Source organism: Parasteatoda tepidariorum, chromosome 10 (genome assembly GCF_043381705.1).
Source record: "Parasteatoda tepidariorum isolate YZ-2023 chromosome 10, CAS_Ptep_4.0, whole genome shotgun sequence".
Taxonomy (NCBI): domain Eukaryota; kingdom Metazoa; phylum Arthropoda; class Arachnida; order Araneae; family Theridiidae; genus Parasteatoda; species Parasteatoda tepidariorum.
In genome coordinates, this window is record NC_092213.1 from 54926981 (window position 1) to 54947814 (window position 20834).

The 20834-nt window shown below is 28.8% G+C and overlaps 1 protein-coding gene and 1 long non-coding RNA gene across 2 annotated transcripts; one reads left to right on the forward strand and one right to left on the reverse strand.

Annotated features, from left to right (window-relative positions):
- The first annotated feature begins 258 nt into the window (after window positions 1–258).
- On the forward strand, window positions 259–18098 carry LOC107439572 (achaete-scute complex protein T3). Its single transcript, XM_016052215.3, has 3 exons — window positions 259–1376; window positions 8112–8279; window positions 14847–18098. Exons 1-3 carry the CDS (start codon window positions 984–986, stop codon window positions 14916–14918), a joined length of 633 nt encoding a protein of 210 aa, XP_015907701.1. The 5' UTR covers window positions 259–983; the 3' UTR covers window positions 14919–18098.
- LOC139426758 (uncharacterized) lies at window positions 8057–10585 on the reverse strand. The gene is made up of 2 exons (XR_011637965.1): window positions 10371–10585; window positions 8057–8277 (listed from the first exon to the last, which is right to left on the reverse strand). It is a non-coding gene; the product is annotated as an uncharacterized lncRNA (long non-coding RNA).
- Window positions 18099–20834: the final 2736 nt, after the last annotated feature.

Sequence of the window (20834 nt, forward strand, 5' to 3'; positions counted from 1 at the left end):
ATCTTATGTTATGTTTTAATAAATCTTATTTTATGAAACTATATGTAATCCTAAATTTCTTACTGATTTATTTAAATTAGTAGATCACCCCCATTTATAAAGCTTCAACATTAACTAAATCCTATCGATGTGCAATTTAGTTTCCAAATAGAAAAAGAAAAAAGATGACCACAAGCTTCAAAGAGAAAGATGTTTCAAGTATTTTAAAAATAAAAGCTTAAAGGGGGGTGACTAAATGATGAATACTTCGATTCCATTGGGGCGGTTAATTCCAGCCAACTAGACAATAGCTTGCACCGACTGGAGCATTTTGATTCGTCGAAACAGGCACGCGCCGCACACGCGCCGATTGTACCTTTATCTGATTCCCTTCTCCGACAGGTATTATATCCCCAGATATAAAGTGGTTTACACGCATCACAATCTGCTCAACCGTGCTATTGGCAATGTGATTTGTTGTCATTTAGAATCAAATTGTTGAAATTGTTTTTCTTTATCCAATTAATGTTTTTGCTAATAACATTTTAAAACGATAATTTTTCACTTTTGCAAATTTTTAGAAAAATAACAAATCTTATTTTTCTGCAAACGATATTTTAAGAAGGATAAGGATTTTAACATTATTTACTTTGCAGACGACTTCTAGTTTTAAAAATGGATAGGAATTAGTTACTTTTTACTTACATTTTATAACTTTTTAAAGATATCAATAAAACTTTGATTAAAATAAACCCATGCGGCATAATTGGATCTATTAAAAAATATGTTAAAATTAAAAGTTTCATTATTTCCATTTTTTAAATGAACTTAAGTTCACGACACTTACAACCACTACTTAAACCTAACTTTTAGTTATATATGAATAACTACAAAATCGTTTGCATCGAATAAATAGACGATTTATGAACTATTTCAAGGGAAAAATGGAACAGCTTGAGAAAGCAGTGTATAGGTTTTAACTATCTGACATTCTAATAACCGTCATGGTTCAGGAAATGACTCAGTTTTCTACGCATTCTTTTTCGTATGACTCTCATTATGCACTTCCACACTTGAAATCAGAACTATCTCAAGTTTGGAATAATACTTCACACTTGCTGCAAGGCGTTCTTGATGATAGTCCCTTTTCTGATGCCGCAGTTCCTGAATCAACCTCATCCGCTCTAACGACGGATGGTCCACCGGCACCGAAAAAGAAGAGTAAGAGAAGCGGGAATAAGAGCAGCTATAAACATGTACCTCACCGAGAGAAACCTCCTCACCTGGTGGCGAGAAGGAATGCCAGAGAACGAAGGAGGGTTCAAGCCGTCAATACCGCGTTCTCTCGTCTGAGGAAGTGTGTGCCGACTGAAAGCAAAAGCAAACGACTTTCCAAGGTAAGTTCTCTAATAATTCATATCCACTTTAAAATCAGTTCTGTTAACAAACTCTGCATTCATATTTTCGTTGAAATAATTGTTAAGTATTCAACCTAATTTGGTGGAATAATTTGTATCACTCTGTTAATCTTATGCATTTTCAGCCTTATTTTGTTTAAAATTATTTTAAAATAGGAAAAAAGGATGCAATAGTTTATACAAAAGATTCTATTAATGATAGATTTTCATAATCGTTTTCTTGTTTTCCTTTGAGCCTCCATTTTTTTATTTTATTTCTGAACGTTAATTTTATTTTCCATAAAAACTGTCTAGATAGCTTTAATGGATCAAGTTGAAACAAACGTATTATTATTTGGCCACATTTAAGTTTTTATTAGAATATTGGTAACTGTAATTTTTTCCACTGCACGAAAAGCTCTTGTATCATCAGAAATAAGCATACTTATTCCAAGAATAGATAAAATATATTTTGTGGAAACGTTTAATTAAACTGTTTTTATTTCTTTCTATTTGGTGCCTAGAGTGTTTGTATAAATATGGATTACAGAAAGATAGAATTTTTTAAATAGATTTTTCTAAATATGCATTATATTTAAAATTTTTAAACTGAAACATTTTAATAAGCTAAAGATTTCATGTTTTAAGACTGATTTATTTTGTATTTTATAAATATAAATGATTACTTACCTTCATTTATAAATGTGTATGTTTGCAACTGATTTAACTAAAACTAACGAAATTTTTTTAATTTGGGTTATTTAAAAGCAAAATAAAAAGTTTAATGGGATAAAATGCAAAACAAAATTACTACTAATACTAATTATTTCGTATACTATTGTATACAAATTAACTATTTATATTATTTAAATGATATGGAAATAATGGAATTTTAATAACAATTAAGAGTTTAATAATTACTAAAATTGAAAAGGAAATAAACACGAATAACTTTTAGAATCAAACAGAATTATTTTTTTGTTTCTCAGTAGTTTCAATTTCAGTTTCTATGAATGTAGCTTTATTTTCGTGTATTGTGTCGGCTATAAAATTAAAGAATTATTAATCGTATTAAAAAAATGTGTTAAATAATTTATTAACTATAACAATAAAAATGTACTGCTAATTATCAGAGTAATAGTAATAATATAACCATATTCTAATCTAATCATATTCTAATCTAATCATACAATTACATAAATTTTATGCTCTATAAAATTTTAATTATTTAATATTGAAAAAATTATAATGCAAACCAATTGCTTAGTGTTTGTTGTTTTTGCTGTGGAATTCTTATAATTTCTAATTTGGAAGATTTCTTACGTATTTTTGTTAAAAAGTATACAATGCATATTTCTAAAAATATACAATACACATTTTGTCGAATACTTTTTTGCAATAAATATTTATTTCTTCAAGCTATCATTTTTAAACAATTCATAAAAAGACATATAGTTTATGATAGTATCTGAATATAGTTTATATAGTTATACATAGTGTATAGTTTATGATAGACAAGAATCATCCATTTATTACTTTTTTACTGTCAAAATATAACGCAATTTAAAAATATAAAAAATTTATATATTTTCACTAATATATGCATTTTCAGATAAATTAACAGAAACTAAACAATTACTTATGCAACTTCTAAGAGAGGAAAAAAAATAAGAAACGCAGATAATGAATTAAATAACATATTATAAAGAATGTTTCAAAAGGCATGTTTTGAATATAAATGAGATCCTTCTGATTCCGTAAATACTTTCGATATGGGTTTTTTTTCTAAATTAAATGATATCTATAATTATTCAACTATGCAAATCGTGGAAATGAAAGGTTGAAAACCAGACAACATTAGAAAACTGGTTTTTTTTTTCGCTTTAAGATCACATTCGTCAGTTTGTAGTCAATTAAATATTCTAAATCATTTACAGAAATTAAAATAAATGCTTTTCATATTAAGTGTTGATAATTTTGAGGTAGTCTCAAATTAAAAATATGATTGATGTAGTGTAAATATGTACTTCTACTAGAATAACGAGTTCTATTTGCAGTTCCATAGACAAGAAAAACTATGAACAAATTTGAGTTATCTTTTTTCTTTTCTCTTTTTTCAATAAAAAAAAGATAACTGTTAAGGATTTGTTGTTTTATAATTTATTTTTAAAAAAATTCTTCTGCAAAAAAAAATATTTTCGTTTGCAGTCATTTTAGTTATATTTATAAATTACTTTTAATTATCATTATTATTTAAAGCTTGGGCAAAACATATTTAGTTACATAATGTTAAAATGCACAGTAGACCCTTTTCCAAACGATGTTGGAAAAGTAAACTAGTGATTTTAATTGAGTTATATTTTAATTCTAAATATAAATTTAGTGCAGACAACATGTATCGTTTTAAAAACTGAATTATATTGAGGAACTTTACATTTTGCGCATAGCTCGCAATGCGTGTTTAGAAAATACAGCAGCTCAAAATGTACATTCGAGGAAATGCGTGATTTAGAAAATAAACATAGCTCAGTATAAAACTGGTCATAGCACAAGAAGCACCGTTATTACGAACCAAAACTTTTAACACCTACGTTTGCCTTTAAAGCACAGACCAAACTAATATAAAAATTCGTCGATTTTTTTTCAACACCACAGCTGATAAATTTTTTCTTGAAATACAACTGTTATAACAATAGTTTAAAAAAATAGTTTTAAATCCTTTGTTTATTTTCTTAAACGCTCATTTTGAACTATTTGTATTTTTTTTACGTTCATGACGATTTTCACAAACACGCATTTTGAGCTTTGTGCTTTTTTTCTAATGTGCATTTCAGACTATTACCTTTTTCATAAACACGCATTTTGAGCTATAAAAGGTTTTTCTAATGTGGATTTCAAGCTAACGCCTTTTTCATAAACACGTTAGTTAAGCTATGTGTATTTTTTCTAACGTGCATTTCAAGCTATGGCCATTTTCATAAACACGCATTTCGAACTACGTGCCTTTTTTATAATGTGCATTTCAAGCAATGACCATTTTCATAAACGCACATTTTGAGCTATATACATTTTTTCTAGTGTGCATTTCAAGCAATCACCTTTTTCATAAACACGTTAGTTGAGCTATGTGCATCTTTTCTAATGTGCATTTGCATTTCAAGCTACGGCTACTTTCATAAACACGCATTTTGAGCTTCATGCCTTTTTTTAATGCGTATGTCTATTTTCTCGATTTCGGAATTTGAGTTCTGTCTATTTTTCAAACGCGTGTTTTAATCTATTCCCATTTTACTATTTCCCATAATCTATTCCCATTTTCCCCGAAATTTATGCTATGAAATTATGCCTTCAAGATAAATGTGTAAGGCTTTGTTTTTAACCATACATTTATTTTTCAATGCGGTAAATATCATTTTGTTACCTTGACTTCCCTTAATGTGGTTTTTGTTGTGCTTTACGCTTAGACAGTAGTTTTTTTCTTCCTTACAATAGCTTGACTTTTCAATTCTTTGAGAAGAAGTGCCACATCTTGAAAAAGATAAGGATATTAAAAAATATTTTCCTTGGGCTTACATTACCTGGTATTTTACAAGGTTTTCTTTATTCTAAAGCATCATTGATTTCAGAAAAAATAATCTCTCAGAGCAACATCAAGACACTTCTTCAACAAAATCTTTTCCTGACATTGGCGATGTTTAATATTTATTTTTAATTCTTGAACTTTATACTAAGAAGAAAGAATATGGTCAAAATTACCGGAATATAATAAAATTTACCGTGTTTCTGACTCTATGGGAAATCCAAAAAGCTCGGTAAGGCTTTGGTAATTTTTACTAAGGTTCTTTGGTAATAATTTTGGTAAAATTAAAAAAAAGTTATCGGTTTTTTATCTATGATAAAATTTGGTAAATGTGTTGAAATTTGGTAATTTTATGAAGGTACCTAAGAGCATGGCATAACCATTTATTCCGTTAAATTTACCAAATGAATGTTTTAAATATCGCATATTTTGGTTTTTAATAAAAATTTTTTTTAATTCCAGAAGTGTTGTTATTACGCAGTTCGGTGATTTTACCATTTTTTTTTCCTCCGTGTAAATATGTGCCCAGATTTTAAACATTAAAATTATTTATTTAATTTTCTAAAAGAAATAGCCGATTTGAATATGCAACGGATCTTTGTAAAAGAAGCTTTTAAGGTTGTTCGAAAGTAAGACTAATTTGCCAAAATTTCTGTAATAATCGCCGAAAATAACTTAATCCCTACTTAAAAAAAACATTTATTTCCAGCTATTCTAATCATGACAGTGTATTTAACTAAATATTAAGCAAAAATTCTCTTTTTACATATCACCGAAAGTTTTAAGTTCTTATTATAAAACTAAGCTGAAAATCATTTAAAATCTAAATTATTATGAGACTTTTTTATTAAAGCAAGAAAACTTTTGAAAATAAATAACAAAAAAAAAAAATTAATTTACATAAATTGCATTTTTTCCTGATTTTAGATACCCTGATGTTTGATTGCAAAAGAACCAAGGTGCTACATAACATTTTAACTGCCCCTTATGTTTGTTTAGTTATTACACGGGGAAGTAAATTTTGGTAAAATTACCGTACTGTATGGAAAAAAAATATTTCTGGTAAAAAACACATAATTCTGGTAATGAAACCAAAATATATGTTATTTAAACCATTCATTTCGTAATTGCTTCGTTCATATGGTAATGGTTTTAACGGAAATTCATGGTTTTCAAATTTTAGCTCTTTTTTCTACACATTAAGTAAAATTTAAATGCAAATTTAACCGGTCAAATGTTTTTTTTTTATGTCATGCTTTGAGATATCACATAAAATTTCTAAATTATTCTACAATTACCAAATTTTAACGCCTATAGTAAAACAATATTTTGCTGTTAATTTTTTCAAAATCCAAAACAAAGCACTTTGGTAAAAAATATCATGCTTTTTAGTGTTATCATGGAACCATGAGCACGGTAATTTTTACTATATTTTGGTAAATTCGACCACTCTTTATTTTCTAAATGTACTTAGAGTAGAGTAGTTATATTTGTGTAAATATTTTTCACTTGCATTATCAATGCTAACGACGAAGGCAATGGTGAAATGATAGCTGTCTAATTTATTAAGTTTATTAATGCAGCGTTAATTTATTGTTATTCAAGTTTCTGGGATTTGTTCCCCATTAAAGAAATTTATGCAATCTCTTCGTTACCTGATAAAAAAAATTTAAAAAAATGAAAAAAAAAATTCTTTTTGATCAATACTTCAGAAAAGTATTTTGTGTTTCATCAACAATGAAAATGTAAAACTTATTACTTAAAATACGTGGCAGGGTTAAGTGAATGAATAAGATCTTCCTCTGTATTTTGTTGAATACCCTTTCTCTTCTGCCCTCGTGTAGTTAGATAATTTCTGAATTTTTTTGAAGAAAAATTCGTGTTTGCAAATGTTGTGATTCGCAATTCGATTAGACACTTCATATAGGCAGATTTAAAACCAAACTATCACTGTTAGTTTTCATTCACATCCACATAATCTTTTTAATAAGAAAAAGCTGAACATTTCCTAAAGCGATAAAAACTCAAGCATTAATTAAGTTAATTATTTGAGAGTTAATATACAACTATACGAGCGTCTAAGATTTGTTTATCAACATATTTATTCCCGAAAAGTATGACGCATATTATCAAGAAATATCGATAAAAATGTTCTTATTTATTATTATTACAAATGTTTATTTTATTTAGATTACTAGTTTTTTTTAATAAGTTGCAGAGTACATCTTGTTAAATACCTTTTTTCTTTTGTATTCATATTGCGAATAAAAGTATGGTCAAAACTACCAGGATATGGTAAATTTTAACGTGCTTTTGGTTATATATGAATACCGAAAAGCTTTGTAATTTTTACCAATACGCTTTAGTAATTATTTTGGAAAAATTAACAATAAAATATGGTTTTATAATACGCGATAAAATTTGATAATTTCATCATGATACTTTAGAGCATGACATAAAAACGACTTGTTCGGTGATGTTTACATTTCGTATTTGCATTTTTTACTAAATGTGAAGTAATAAGAACGAAAATTTTGAAAACCAGAATTTTTGATGAACCATTATCATATGAACTGAAGAACTACCAAATGAATGGTTTAAATAACGTACATTTTGGTTTTGTTAACTGGAATTATGGTTCTTTTTTTACCAGAAATGTCATTACAATACAGTACGGTAATTTTTCTAGAATTTTTTTCTCTGTGTACGATCTTCTCTGAGTGCAACTTCATAAAAACTTTATTTACGCGGTTTTAAAGTTTTAACTATCACAATTTATTTTATATTTTCAAATATAGAAATTATCTCCTTTAAAACGAACTTAGAAATCTAATTGAAATTTCACAGCTAGGAAAAAAAAAAGTGTTAATATTTTGTAATAAAGCTTTAACGATTTTTTTTCCTCAAAGAATTTTAAGTCTTTAATACATACGTGTGTTCATTTTGTCCTAAAATAAAGCAAGTGCTACAAAAAATATATCTTTATTAACATTTCTATTACAGAAAAATCGCAAATCAACAAATGTCTATGAAAATTCATAACCCATTACTGACGGGCTAATATAAATGAGGGAGATATTTCTTTATATCTTGTTGTTGAATATCTTGTTTCTTCTGTCTTCATGGCAGTAGCCTAATTTGTGAATTTTTTGAAGGTCAAGACCCTGCACCGAGCTATCGAGTATATTCAGATGCTGCAAGAAATGCTTACCAAGGCCGACGAAGACATAGGGAACGACGAACTTTCACTCAGGGCTGCTGTGCAGGCTGATTCACTCAATAAAGAAAATGAACTGCATCAGCGATGGTTGCAGTTACCTTCTGTAAGATATGAATAATTTCTGAAATTATTGCACTGTTAGAAATTTTTCGGTAAAAACGGTCAAATAGCAATTTATGTAATTGTTATTTTACTATATTCAACCGAAAAAGTCAAATAACCGTAAAAAAATGATATTCAAACTGACAAAAATTGTTTATTGATTGTTTTTACCTAATACGGTTTAACAACAAGAACTCTATCCTAACTGGATCCGCATTATGAAACCCTTTTGTTTTCGTGCAACTGGGTACATACTGTAACTGAGAGGGCTAATCGGTCAATCTCACAGCAGGAGTTCAACAAGTACAATATTTCTTCAATCGCAGCATGCACAATATTTCTTCCATTCCTTCAATGCAGGAAGTTTTTCCAGTGTTCCAGCATTTTTTAATTCGTGACCTTGGACTTTTTGAATACTAAGCTATCATTCACAGATGAATGGCGCAGCACCCAAAGAGCTCGAATGTTCGTTTAAATTTAATTCGTTAAATGTAAATGGTTACAAAACCGTATTCAAGGATTCTTAATCGTAACACTAGTAAATAATGTTCTTAACCATAAATGTATGGTTAATCGTATGGCCACACTGCTGCCGGCAATTTAACGGTAATTTCAAAGTGAAAGTTCTTTATTTTAGGATAAATTTATTATTTAAGCTTGATACATATTTGTATCCTCGCTTCATGAAAATTTCGCTCCTAAGTTTGTGAGATGCTATCGACATTCAACAATATTAATTTATTAATTAATTATAAATACATTTTTCTCTTTAAGAACGTTCTCTAAATGAATAATTATTCATTGACTTGTGATTATTTAAGAAACAAACCTCAAAAACATTTATGTTTAACGTCAACGAAAATTTCTAGTCCGTTGATTCATTTTTAATGTTTATACCTACACCTACAGCGTCATCTTCTAATTTAATAGCAAATTCATTTTAGTTATCTTTTAAAATTAATTTTGCCCTTATTAGTTTCGAATTTGATATACAAACTCCACTAAGTAAAGCATCGTAACTGAGTCAAGAAATTCATTTTTAAAATACTCATCTCATTCACTTAGAATTCAATCACAATGAGTAAAATTTCTCCCGTAGTATGGCGTCCCCGTAAGGTACATCACCAGGATAAAAATTGCATTGGAACTCTTGTCCGGAATTGTCGTTATTTCCTCGAAAAACATTTCGTAAGCACTATTTACACTAAAACGTTTTTGTGATTCTGTTATTCTTAAAGTACAAAATTTGCCCAATGTCGACATCGTCAGAGGAACAAAAACATACTCTGTTTTGTGTACCTCAGAATTTTTTTTAAAAATATTATAGTTTCTTACTTATTTCACGACTGTAGAGTATGAGCATGCGTTGATATTGTGTCACCATCAGTACATGCGCTAAATATTGACATTTCCTAATGTAATTGAGAAATATTTTTAATTAATAATGGATTTTATCTAAAATTCACCATCTGTGCTTGCTGACTACATCGACATTGACTGATGCAAAAAAGAAATATTGATGTATAGCAATAACTTTTATTCCAATTTTAGCATCAGTGTATGCTGATTACATCGGCAATTGCAGATGTAAATGAGCAATACTAATATTTCCTAAAAATAAGAGATACAACAAACATCCAACAAAACGTCTTTTTGTGCTGTCAACATTAATCGGACAATGTCCTGCAATGTAACAAATCATTGCATCTCTCTGAAATTCGAAATTGTATTAAAAATAAATCCACACTCGGAGGTAAACTGTCTATGTTGGTTGTAAAATGAAAATTCCACGAAAAAAAAATGTTTTATATATTTTGGTAACCACAATTTATTAAAATTACATGCTACAGATTGTTTTCATGTGCAAATTAACGAACTCTGCTTTAAGAACACGTCGATGAGAAAAAGTAGCTACCTTTTAAAGTTTCAAAGTAACATATCAATGCATCGCTCTGAAATTCGAAATTGTATTCAAGACAAATCCACACTCACCAGAGGTAAACTATCTATGTTGGTTGCAAAACGAAAATTCCACGAAAAAAACAAAACATTTTATATATTTTGGTAACCACAAATTATTAAAATTACATACTGCAGATTGTTTTCATGTGCAAATTAACGAACTCTGTTTTTAAGAACTCGTTTATCAGAAAAAGTAGCTACCTTTTAAAGTTTTTATCTCACATAATCAGAGTAAAAGAATGCTACAGCAATGACCTGAGGAACCAGTTCGGGACATTCGCCACCTGTTGCGCGTGCCGTGAGTATGTCGCTCGCGATCTTCAATCACGACAACACCGCACACTTTCTAATAAAGATACCCTTTTATACTTCGGTTTGTTTTTAAATAGAATAAGAAAGAAAAAAATCTCTAATTTAACAATCAACGCTTGTGAATGCCACGGCTGACTGCAAATCAAAGAAAAAAAAATTGGCGTGCTTCAGTCGAAAACCACAGTTTTGTGGTTTTTAGCGAAAGCGATCACGATAACCATGTGTTCATTTCTTTATTATCTTTTCTTTTTCAAGATTTGTGATCTGGGTACCAAGGTGATTTGATGGTCATTTCTAATTGCTAGACAACAGTTTTTCATGCAGCAAGAAAAAAGTTGCTATATCATAATTATGGCATGCCGGTGCGGGTTCTTCGAAGAAAAAAACCCTTTCGTGTTTATGTATGTATTTGTAAACAAAATGATTCTTCACAGTTAGAATTTTCATTATGAAAATACGGTAAAATAACCGCCAGCAGTCTGTTCAACCGATTAACCATAAAGTTTACGGTTAGGAATTTTTTTTTTTTTTTTACCTTTACGTTTTTGAAACCCTTTACAGCTGGTATGGGTAAAAAAAATGAATATAAAACTAACCATGTAACCATAAACAATTAGCATTGTTTATAAGTCATAAAAATAGAACTTAAACGTACATTGGAGCTATGGGCCTTTTATGCAAGAATTATAGTTTCGTATTCTAATAGTCCAGGGTCTTCGATTGAAGAATGCAGGAAACTCTTCACGTCTTGATGGAAAGATAGAAATATTGTAGTATCAACGCTGAGATTCGAACCCATGTTCAACCGGTCGTGATAATTACCGATTAGGCCTCTCAGCCAGAGCATGTGCCTAGCTGCACGGAACAAAAAGGGTTTTTAAGGTAGGCCTAGTTGGTGGGGATTGAATTCTGGTTGTTTCACCGTATTGAAAAAAAAAAATGAATAAACTTTTTTTTTCTCACACTTTATAGTTTGAATATCATCTTTTTTTTTATGGTTATTCGACTTTCTTGATTAAATATGATCGAATAACAATTAAATACATTGCTATTTAATCATTTTTCCGAGAAATTTCTAACAGTGTTTTATTGAACACTTAACGAAGTATTTTTCCTTTCTGCGTGTTTAGAATTATTAGAAGTATTTAATTTTACATGAAAAAGGAGAATCTGGGATCATAGGTGATTTTGTAGCAATAATGAGATTAATAAATGCCATAACATTACTCAAAGGTTTTTGTAAAAATTTGCCGGTACGATGCATAAAAAAGCATTAGCATATATGGCACACATGCGAAAAAAGTTTATCTATAGAGTATTAGAGCTTATACTGGAAACCATAATATCGTTTAAATTTTCAGAAACTTTAATTAGCTGAATTCAACTATACTGTGACTCTTTTGAACTATAATAAAACGATGATATGGTTCAACCTAAACCGAAACCGTTCAATTTAGCACCTTGTTGAGATTGCAGCAAATTTGCACCTTGTTATGGTTCAAGGTACCAACATTATGGATCAGCATTAAACCGATTTATCTGGGAGTGCGGTGGTAGGAAACACTGAGAAATTTCCCCATAGACTTTCGGAAACAATAAATTATTGTTTTTTTTAAAGAAAAAATATTAATGATCAAAAAATAAAAATATATGAAATCAAAAAATATGAAATCAAAATATATTAAATAAAGATTTTCAAATCAGCTTATAAATAACTTAAAGAAAACCGTGGTTCAAATGGTACCGAGTCTCCTAAGGAACATAAAATTATTTCCATTTCATTTAATGTGATGTATTTCTCTCCGTTTGTACGACTTTCCATAGACGAGAGTTTAACCGGGAGTTGAGAAACGTCGCATGAAGCAGCACCAATACTACGCAAGAAATTATATTTTATTTTGATATTTAAATACTACAACTTAAATTATCATCTTTAAATACAATTAAAATTATTAAAACGAAGCAATCTAAAATGCAAACAATCAACGTACAACCCTGCCCCTCTCTACGGGCCATGGAAAAATTATCAAACGTTGACCGATCAGCGGCGTTAATAAGGTTAAGCAGCACTGATTTAAAGTATAGTCTGCACTAATTACCTCTCACCCCTAATGAGGTGACCCAGGTTCGATCCCAGCATCGGTGGGCAGATTCGAATTCTGCTACCGGCTCTCACCGACCACAGTGCTGACATAAAATATCCTCAGTGGAAGACGGATCTTGAGCCCTCTTGCCCTTGGGTTTGAGCCCTCTTGCCGTCAGGCTAACCGTGGGAGGTCTTTTGTGTTTTTCCACCTCATGTAACCTCAAAAAGTTCTCCTCGAAGGCAAATTTCTCGCAATACTAGATCAATGAGTTCCCTTGTCTTTTGGATTGGGTTCAAAATTACAACGCTATGGAGTTGAATATTAGTAAACTCAAAATTGGGTCGGCTGTAAAGCATAAATTGAAATTGATTAGTATGTTTAAGGTTAGCCCTTTGAATCATTAAGTTATTCCAAAAAAGCCAATTTTCTGATCAAAAGTTATTGAGGGGTTTTATTCTTTATTTTACCCACAATCTATACTATTATAAAAAAAGTTTTTTTTTTCTCGATATCGCTACTAAAGTCTTCGATAGTTTTTAAAATAAAAAAAAATCTCATCGGAAATTTTCGGCACCAATACTAACTTTTAAATCTTCACCAATCATCATTAACATTCAACTCGCGTGACTTCAATACGGGACTTAAACCACCAACATATTAAAAAAAATTCAGTTCGTGATTAAATTTCAGCCCTTAAACCGCTTAAAACAAAAGCAAGGGGAATAAAAACCACGTGAGAAAGGCTGTCAAAGTACGGGTGATTACCCAAGAGGGGGTAGTACCCCCAATCTGTACTCTACAACCGAAAATCTCAACCTCTGATGAGCACTTGACGATTTTATTTTTATTACGTGGCCATCCTCCTCCCCTGATCTCTCACCTGCGGTTTTGTGTGACGTCACAGGGCTAGTCGCGTGCACACACACCGGGCGCCAGGTGAGAGCTGTCAATTGGTGATGGGGGTCTTTCGATTATTTTGTGTGTGTGTGCATGTTGGTGAAGTGTTTTAAGTTGACTCGTTTAAAGGAAGAAGTTTTGCCAGCCCCCTCTCCTCCGAAATAAAAACATACTCGAAAGAAAAAAAACTCCCCAACTTAAGATTTTTTTTTGTTTTTACCAGATAAATGATTTAACTCCCTTTACTATAGGGGAAAAATTCATTTTAGGGGATATAAAGCCTCTGATGCGAATTTTTTTTTGTGAGTGAGATTTAAGGGGTTTCGAGCATTTTATGTGGTTGAATTGCTAGTGGCAAACTGAAGATTTTTATAAAATAAATTTTATAAAAAAATTTATAAATTAAGATTTTTATGAATGATTTATTTCTATCCTCTATATTCTCTAAGTTGTTTTCTACAAACCAATATCATTAACTTATTTTTATAAATTTTAAATATTTAAATATGCAGGCGGTCCTGTTTTGAGATATTAACAAAAAGTTAGTATTTTACAAATAAAAATGTGATAAATACAGTGATTAAATAATGAATTCAATAATAAATTATAATTATTATTGCATTTATTATGAAAATTAATTATTATTTGAAAATAATTATAAAAATAAATATTAAAGAATAATAATTGCTGTGTAAATTTTTAATTTCATTACGAAATATAATAATAATAATAATCATAAAACAAATTATATTTAGTGAAGAAAAATGAGAATGAATAATAATAAAAAAAAATTATGGGTAAAGTTATAACTTTGTTACGAAATATAATGATAAATATTATTTAAACTACATATAATGAGGTATTAGCAGAAAGTTGGTATTATGCAAATAATGAATGTTATTAAAACAATAATTAAAAAATAGTAAATAATAATTATTACTGTGCGTAGTAAAAATTTTGTTATGAATCTTTATTATTATTTAAGAAATATTTATAATAACGACTATTATAGTGGAATAGTAATTAAAAAATAATAATTACTGTGTAAAGTTATAATTTTATTACGAAATATAATAATAATAATTATATAAGAAATATATTTAGTAAAGAAAAAGAAAAATGAATAATGATTAAAGAAAATAATAATGTATAAAGTTAAAAATTTGTAACGAAATATAACATAATTGCTATTTATAAAATAATTATAATGAAAGTAAAGGAAGAATTGTAATTAAAAAATTATAATTATTACATAAATCTCTAACATTTTTTGTATGAAAAATAATAATTACTGGTTTATTTTATTACAGAGTTGGGATGACACGAATCAAAACAGCTGCCTATCTTTCTATGATGATTTCTCTGATGCATTGCAGAGTTAAATGTTTCTTTTGAACAGAAGAACAATTTTGAACTTTAATCTTTTCTTGAACATATATTATATTGATATATGAATAAGCAAATCGGAAAAGACTCTGATGATTTTCGGCGAACTGTTTACTTTTGTGACTTTTGAGGGACTTTGACTGAATCATATTTGAACTTTTTGCACTGAGATGTTTTACTAACAACCTCGTATTGTTTTTTTAATAGCATTATATTTAATGCATTTTGACTTTATTTCAACATCTTAGAGACAGAAAAACGGGTCATATTTACACTATGTACATTTTTATTCTATTGTCAAAAAATTTTAAAAATTACCCAATCATATAATAAATCAATCAATGAATCAATATGTATGTAAGCCAATCATAAAGTAACATGAGCTAATACCTAACCAACTGTCGAGCCTACCGTTCGAGAAAATACAATAAAATTTTGTGTAAAGGTATTATAAGGTGCGTGTTCAAGAGTTATTAGAAACGAGTATTTAGCTCTTCTGCTTATAGTTACAAAATTTTGAAATTTTTAAATAAAAAGAAACCTCACCATAATAATAATAATAATAATACAATAATAATAATAACAACTAAACTCAAAATCAGCTAATAGAAAGAAGAAGAAAGCACAATAATTTAAATGCTGCCATTTTACTCTCTTCATCGTCGTTTAGCGTCGCTACTACTCGTGCTAAAACAATTGTTTTAACTCCGTTTTAATTTTTCATTGTGAGAATCATGTTTGCGAAGAAGCAAGTGTTTCCCTTTGAAAATTTGAAAATTTTGAATCGACGCACAGAACTTTTAATATCTTTATGCAAAATTCTCATAACACAACAACCTGATATCAGAATTCAAGGAGTGAATTTGAAGTACTATCTTCATAAATTCAAATTTGTCTGTGATCTCAACGTAGAGAATATTATTGAACAAAATTTAGCTTAATCTTACATGCATGTAGAAAAATTTGCAAATGTAAGGTACATACATAAAAACTTTATGTATCTTAAAAAGCAAAATTTTTAAAAGTAATGATACTAAAAAAATAGAATAAATCCCTATACAGTTAAGCCTGTAATTAAGTAACCGAAGAAAAAAATCTTTACTGTTTATTCTTTGAGGTGTTCTCTTAATTCAATTTTTTTTATTTTTTACTTTTTTCTGGAAATAAGTTAAGAGATTAAACCGAAAAAAAAACGTGACGTACAATAGTTTCAATGGTATACCAGCAAGTGGCGTAGTGTGGGTTTCTTGATTCTGATTGGTTGTTAAAACGTGGCATTTATTTACGTTAGCAACTGTTCTTTCCATTCTATTTCGAGTATGCCTATTGAGATTTTTTTTTAAGGAGTCTTAAGCAATTTTCCCCCTATTTGTTTGTTCACATTTCAAAAGTTAAAAGAAAACTTTGCGGCAAAATTATCTACTGATGAGGCTGTAATAATCTGCAGCGCCCTCTGCCGTGATGGAGTACCAACTTCTAACCAAGTAACTATTGAAGCTGATTACAAAAATATTCAGGGAAATTTTCTTCCAACCAGGTTATGGTTTTACCCTTTAATCATTCAGAGATAGTTACTGTAGTAATTCATATCAGTATATCTTTTTTGCAACTTATCATTAACATTGTCCCTTCGTTTAAAGTTCATTATAAAAGATTGAATAAGCATGCAAATGATGAGTATGAACTGTTACTTAATATTTTAGAAAACTATAAATAATCACCGTTTTTCAAACATGGTGTTGTTTGAGAACTAATATAATCTTGAATAGAATAATTGTATCCGATAATGAATTTGAATACTGAATTCGATATTAATTTACTGACCAGGAAGTGTACAAAAAGTACAATATATCGGGGAAATATTATTTGTAATTAAAAATGTGTTATGTATCTAGTCTAGGTATGATAATTAGTGTTTGTACAGTTCAAAAACTTTTGCCTCAGTGTAGCGTTACATCAAATACGAATTGTATTTAGAAACGAATGATTTGGAATTTATACGATTGTGAAGTGCTTTGCATTCTAAGAATACATATCAAACTTTAATAAGAGAATTTTGTAAATTTAATTGCTTAAATCAGTGTTATGTAAAGTAAATCGAAACTTTAATCTTAATCGAAATATTAATATATAATTCCTGCAATCATTTTTTATAATTTTATTTGAGTACATAGATTTTAAGAGAGCACACTAATTAATAATTTTAATAAATTGCTGAGTAAAAATACAATTGTGCTTAATAAATTCTTTTTTTAAATATAATTATTTAAATATAATCTTATTAATTTAGTTCCTATTCTATTTTATCATCGAATTTCATATTGCTCTTAAGTCTTAAAGAACAGAAGTAAATGACAAAAGGTGCATTAAACAATTGCAGTTCAAAGCTCCATTTTTATCCTAATAATTCCATGTATGTATGCATGGTGTTCCGTAATCACTGCCTTTAATATAAAGTTTGAGAATACTTATTAAAAATGATGTAAAAGAAATATATACAACAGGTATTGCAATTTCCTATTCAAGCAAAAAAGGAACAGAAACACAGTCGAATCACTATAGAGGAAATTGGAAAGAAACGCATCAGAACCCGTTCGAATATTGGAAAAAAGATGGAGGAGTTAAAAGATGATTATCAGAAACTTTTTTCAAATTTCCACCAGAAATCAAACAGGTTTTGATGTTGTCAGTAACGCTTTCTTCAATATTGATTCGTCAGACGCCGATGTTGTTTTTATTATGCAATGCAATTAGGATATATTAAGGGTTGTATATATTAAGAATGATTCGGAACATCCTGTATATTAGGTTGGAAAATTAAATGAAGACAGAGCAAATACAATAGCTGCTACCCAATAAAAATCAAGTTTAATATATTTTTTCATTTTATTATCATCTTTATCTTAGTGGTTTAGAGTATAATTCATTATTGTGCACGAAAAATAGTTATTTCACCAAGAATTTTATCGCTGACCGCTGCAATGATGCACAAACTCACGCACAAATATTTAGTTGGAGCGCCACTGCATAGCATAGTGCTTATGAAGAAGTTTACACAAAAAGCATTGATTGATGAAATATTTTGCCTGATTCTGTTATGTTTGATTCTAGATAAACTTTCTGTGTGAATGCTGTTGTGTAATTGAAATAAATTCCAATAAAATCTTTAAAAACCATTGTTGCGTTATTTTAATTTAAAAATACGTACGTTATTTTAATTTAAAAAGGTGTACATATATTAAAAATATGTACACTTTCTGAACTATAATCAATCGCGAGGAAATTGATGAAAAAATAGTAATTTTTATTATTTTACGTTGCTTCCGTGATCACTGCTTTTACTGTGTAATTAAAGAATCTTTGTCAAAATGAAGTAAAAAAAAGAAAATACACATTAAGGGACTCAAATTAGTATTACAGTGAAAAAAAGAAAAAGGAAAAAAAAAAGACTGAAAGTTTAATATTTTAGAAAAATCTTAAACTGTGTTAAAATTTGTATTTTAAACTTATCATTTTTCTTAAAAGACAAGAACGTAGAAATATATAACTTATATTTTGACTGGAATGGCTTAAATTTCACACTTTCACATCATTTCTGTAAATTATTTCATTCCCTGAACAACATTTTAATGTGTCTTATTTCATTCTGGAACAAAATTTTCTATTGGAAATTGGAGAATAGTTCAAAATATCCGACGTTTATAGAACAATTTACTGAAATAAAATAAAAAACGCTTTTTCTCTCATTTTAAAGTACGTCATTTTCTTGTTTACACTGTATTTTACAGAAATGATTATCAAATTGTGCAAATTTTTAAAGTTAAATTTATCATATTTCTCACAAAAAAGCGAGAGAGAATCATATTATAATATATTACACAATTTACAAACCATCTCTGCAAGTTTTCAAACAGTGTTCAAATATTACCTATTTTCTTCAGAAATAATTAAATTCATTACCTTAATCCTAACAATTGAATTTATTATTTTATTCACTATAATATTAATTCATAATTTTAATCACTAACAAAGTTTAATTCTGAAAGTTACGAAATAATACCTAAATCTTCTCCCCGCCTTAAAGTTTATAAAATATATAAAATTGATTTATAAAATTATTAACCAATATGAATGAAATAAAAACGCTTCATCTTTCCCCCACTTTAAAATATTATTTTAGAAAATAATGCATTAATAATATTCAGGCACTTTTTTGATATCACCATGTTTACAGAAATAGTAAATTTTAGTAAAACTTATCAAAAATCAATTTTTTTTTATTTAAATTGAGAAATGCATTGAAATATACTAAAATGTTAACAAATAATTTCTGTAAAATAATTACTTTACCCAAACAACGTTCTAATTTGACTTATTTTATTCAGTAACAAAATTTAAAATCGAAACAACTAAAACAATATAGAAAAAAAGGTTTTTAATGCAGGGCTCGAAAAACCACCCGTCCGCCCGTCCTCGGCGGTCAAAAATTCCCTGCGGAGAACAAATATCTCGAATCCGACGTCCGCGCGGACGGCCATTTTTCCATTAATATTCGTGATACATTTTCAATTTTTGTTATCTTACAAGAGTCTAGCTCCTCACTTTTAAAATGACCCTCTAATCTTGAAATACAGCAACATACTGCACTTGGTGGAATTGATGTTTTCTCTGTCAGGGAGTACTGCAGTGGTTGAAAGAGGCTTTTCAGCAATGAGCTTACAAAAAAACACATTACGTACTGGTCTTAAACAAGAAGCGTTAAACGCAATTATGAACATCCACCTAAATGGAAAACCCCTTTCAGATTTCTGTGCAGAAATCTCTGTAAATCAGTGGCTTGATTGTGGAACTGGCAAACGTCCTATTTGTTTCATTTAAAAAACGAAGTACCCTCGGATAAATTGATATTCCAGATAACTTGACCTTTGTAATTTAAATTATTTCATAAAAGAAATAAATTATTTCATAAAAGAAATACTAGGTTTTACTATTAGTAACCTAGTATTTGTAATCCTAATAACTACTAATTCATTGTGCAATTCATATAAATGTTCGTAATAAATAAGAGAAAATTATATTTTTATTTATTTAGAAGCTACGGGTTAGTTTCAAAGGAGGACGGGTACATTGTTGGACAAGCCGTCCTCGGGGACGGGTAAAATTTCTGACTTTCTTCGAGCCCTGTCTTAATGAAATGTTGGCTTAAATAAATAGAATAAAAGTACCTTTTTTCACTTTCAATTTTTTATTATTTTTAAAAAATAATTATATATTATTGTATCTTTTTTGGTTACCCCATATTTTACAGAAATAGTAAATTGTATAAAATTTTACAAAACCGGTTCCTAAAGTGTTATCTTTTTTTCCCATGCAACCACGTGAAAAAAAGTGCTTAGTTTTTTATTTGTATGATGAATTAGTCCGAAAAATAAACATTTAATATGATAAAACTTATATTTTTGTGGATAAAAAAACTATTTTTTTGAAAGTATATTACCCCATATATTAATACCCAGTTTTATCAACTAAGTCGTATAAAATTAGATATAAATTGAAAAAAGAATTTTTTTTCCTATTGAAATATATATTTATAGCATTAAATTAATAAAGAGACTTTTCTACAAGGAGTAACATTCAAGGGTTAAAAATTCTGCATTAATTTAAAATTATTGCATTTGTAATATTTTATTTTATAACCGTCGTTGAACAGCCGATGAAATGTTGGGCCGTTTAACGAAGTCAATCCAGAAAGAAAAAGCATTTAACCAATGGGCAACCAGTGATCAAAGTACTGTGATCACAACTTTTATTTAATATTTAAGAATAATACAGTCAAGAATATGCAGATCCTCGTATGTGGTACGTATAGCGAAATTTATGACAGCCTTTAATAGTCAATGAAATATCATAGC

Coding starts and splice junctions, on each gene's coding strand:
- LOC107439572 (XM_016052215.3), top strand. CDS start 984: ATGGTTCAGGAAATGACTCAGTTTTCTACGCATTCTTTTTCGTATGAC. Junction 1,377..8,111: donor AAAGCAAACGACTTTCCAAG/GTAAGTTCTCTA, acceptor AATTTTTTGAAG/GTCAAGACCCTGCACCGAGC. Junction 8,280..14,846: donor GATGGTTGCAGTTACCTTCT/GTAAGATATGAA, acceptor ATTTTATTACAG/AGTTGGGATGACACGAATCA.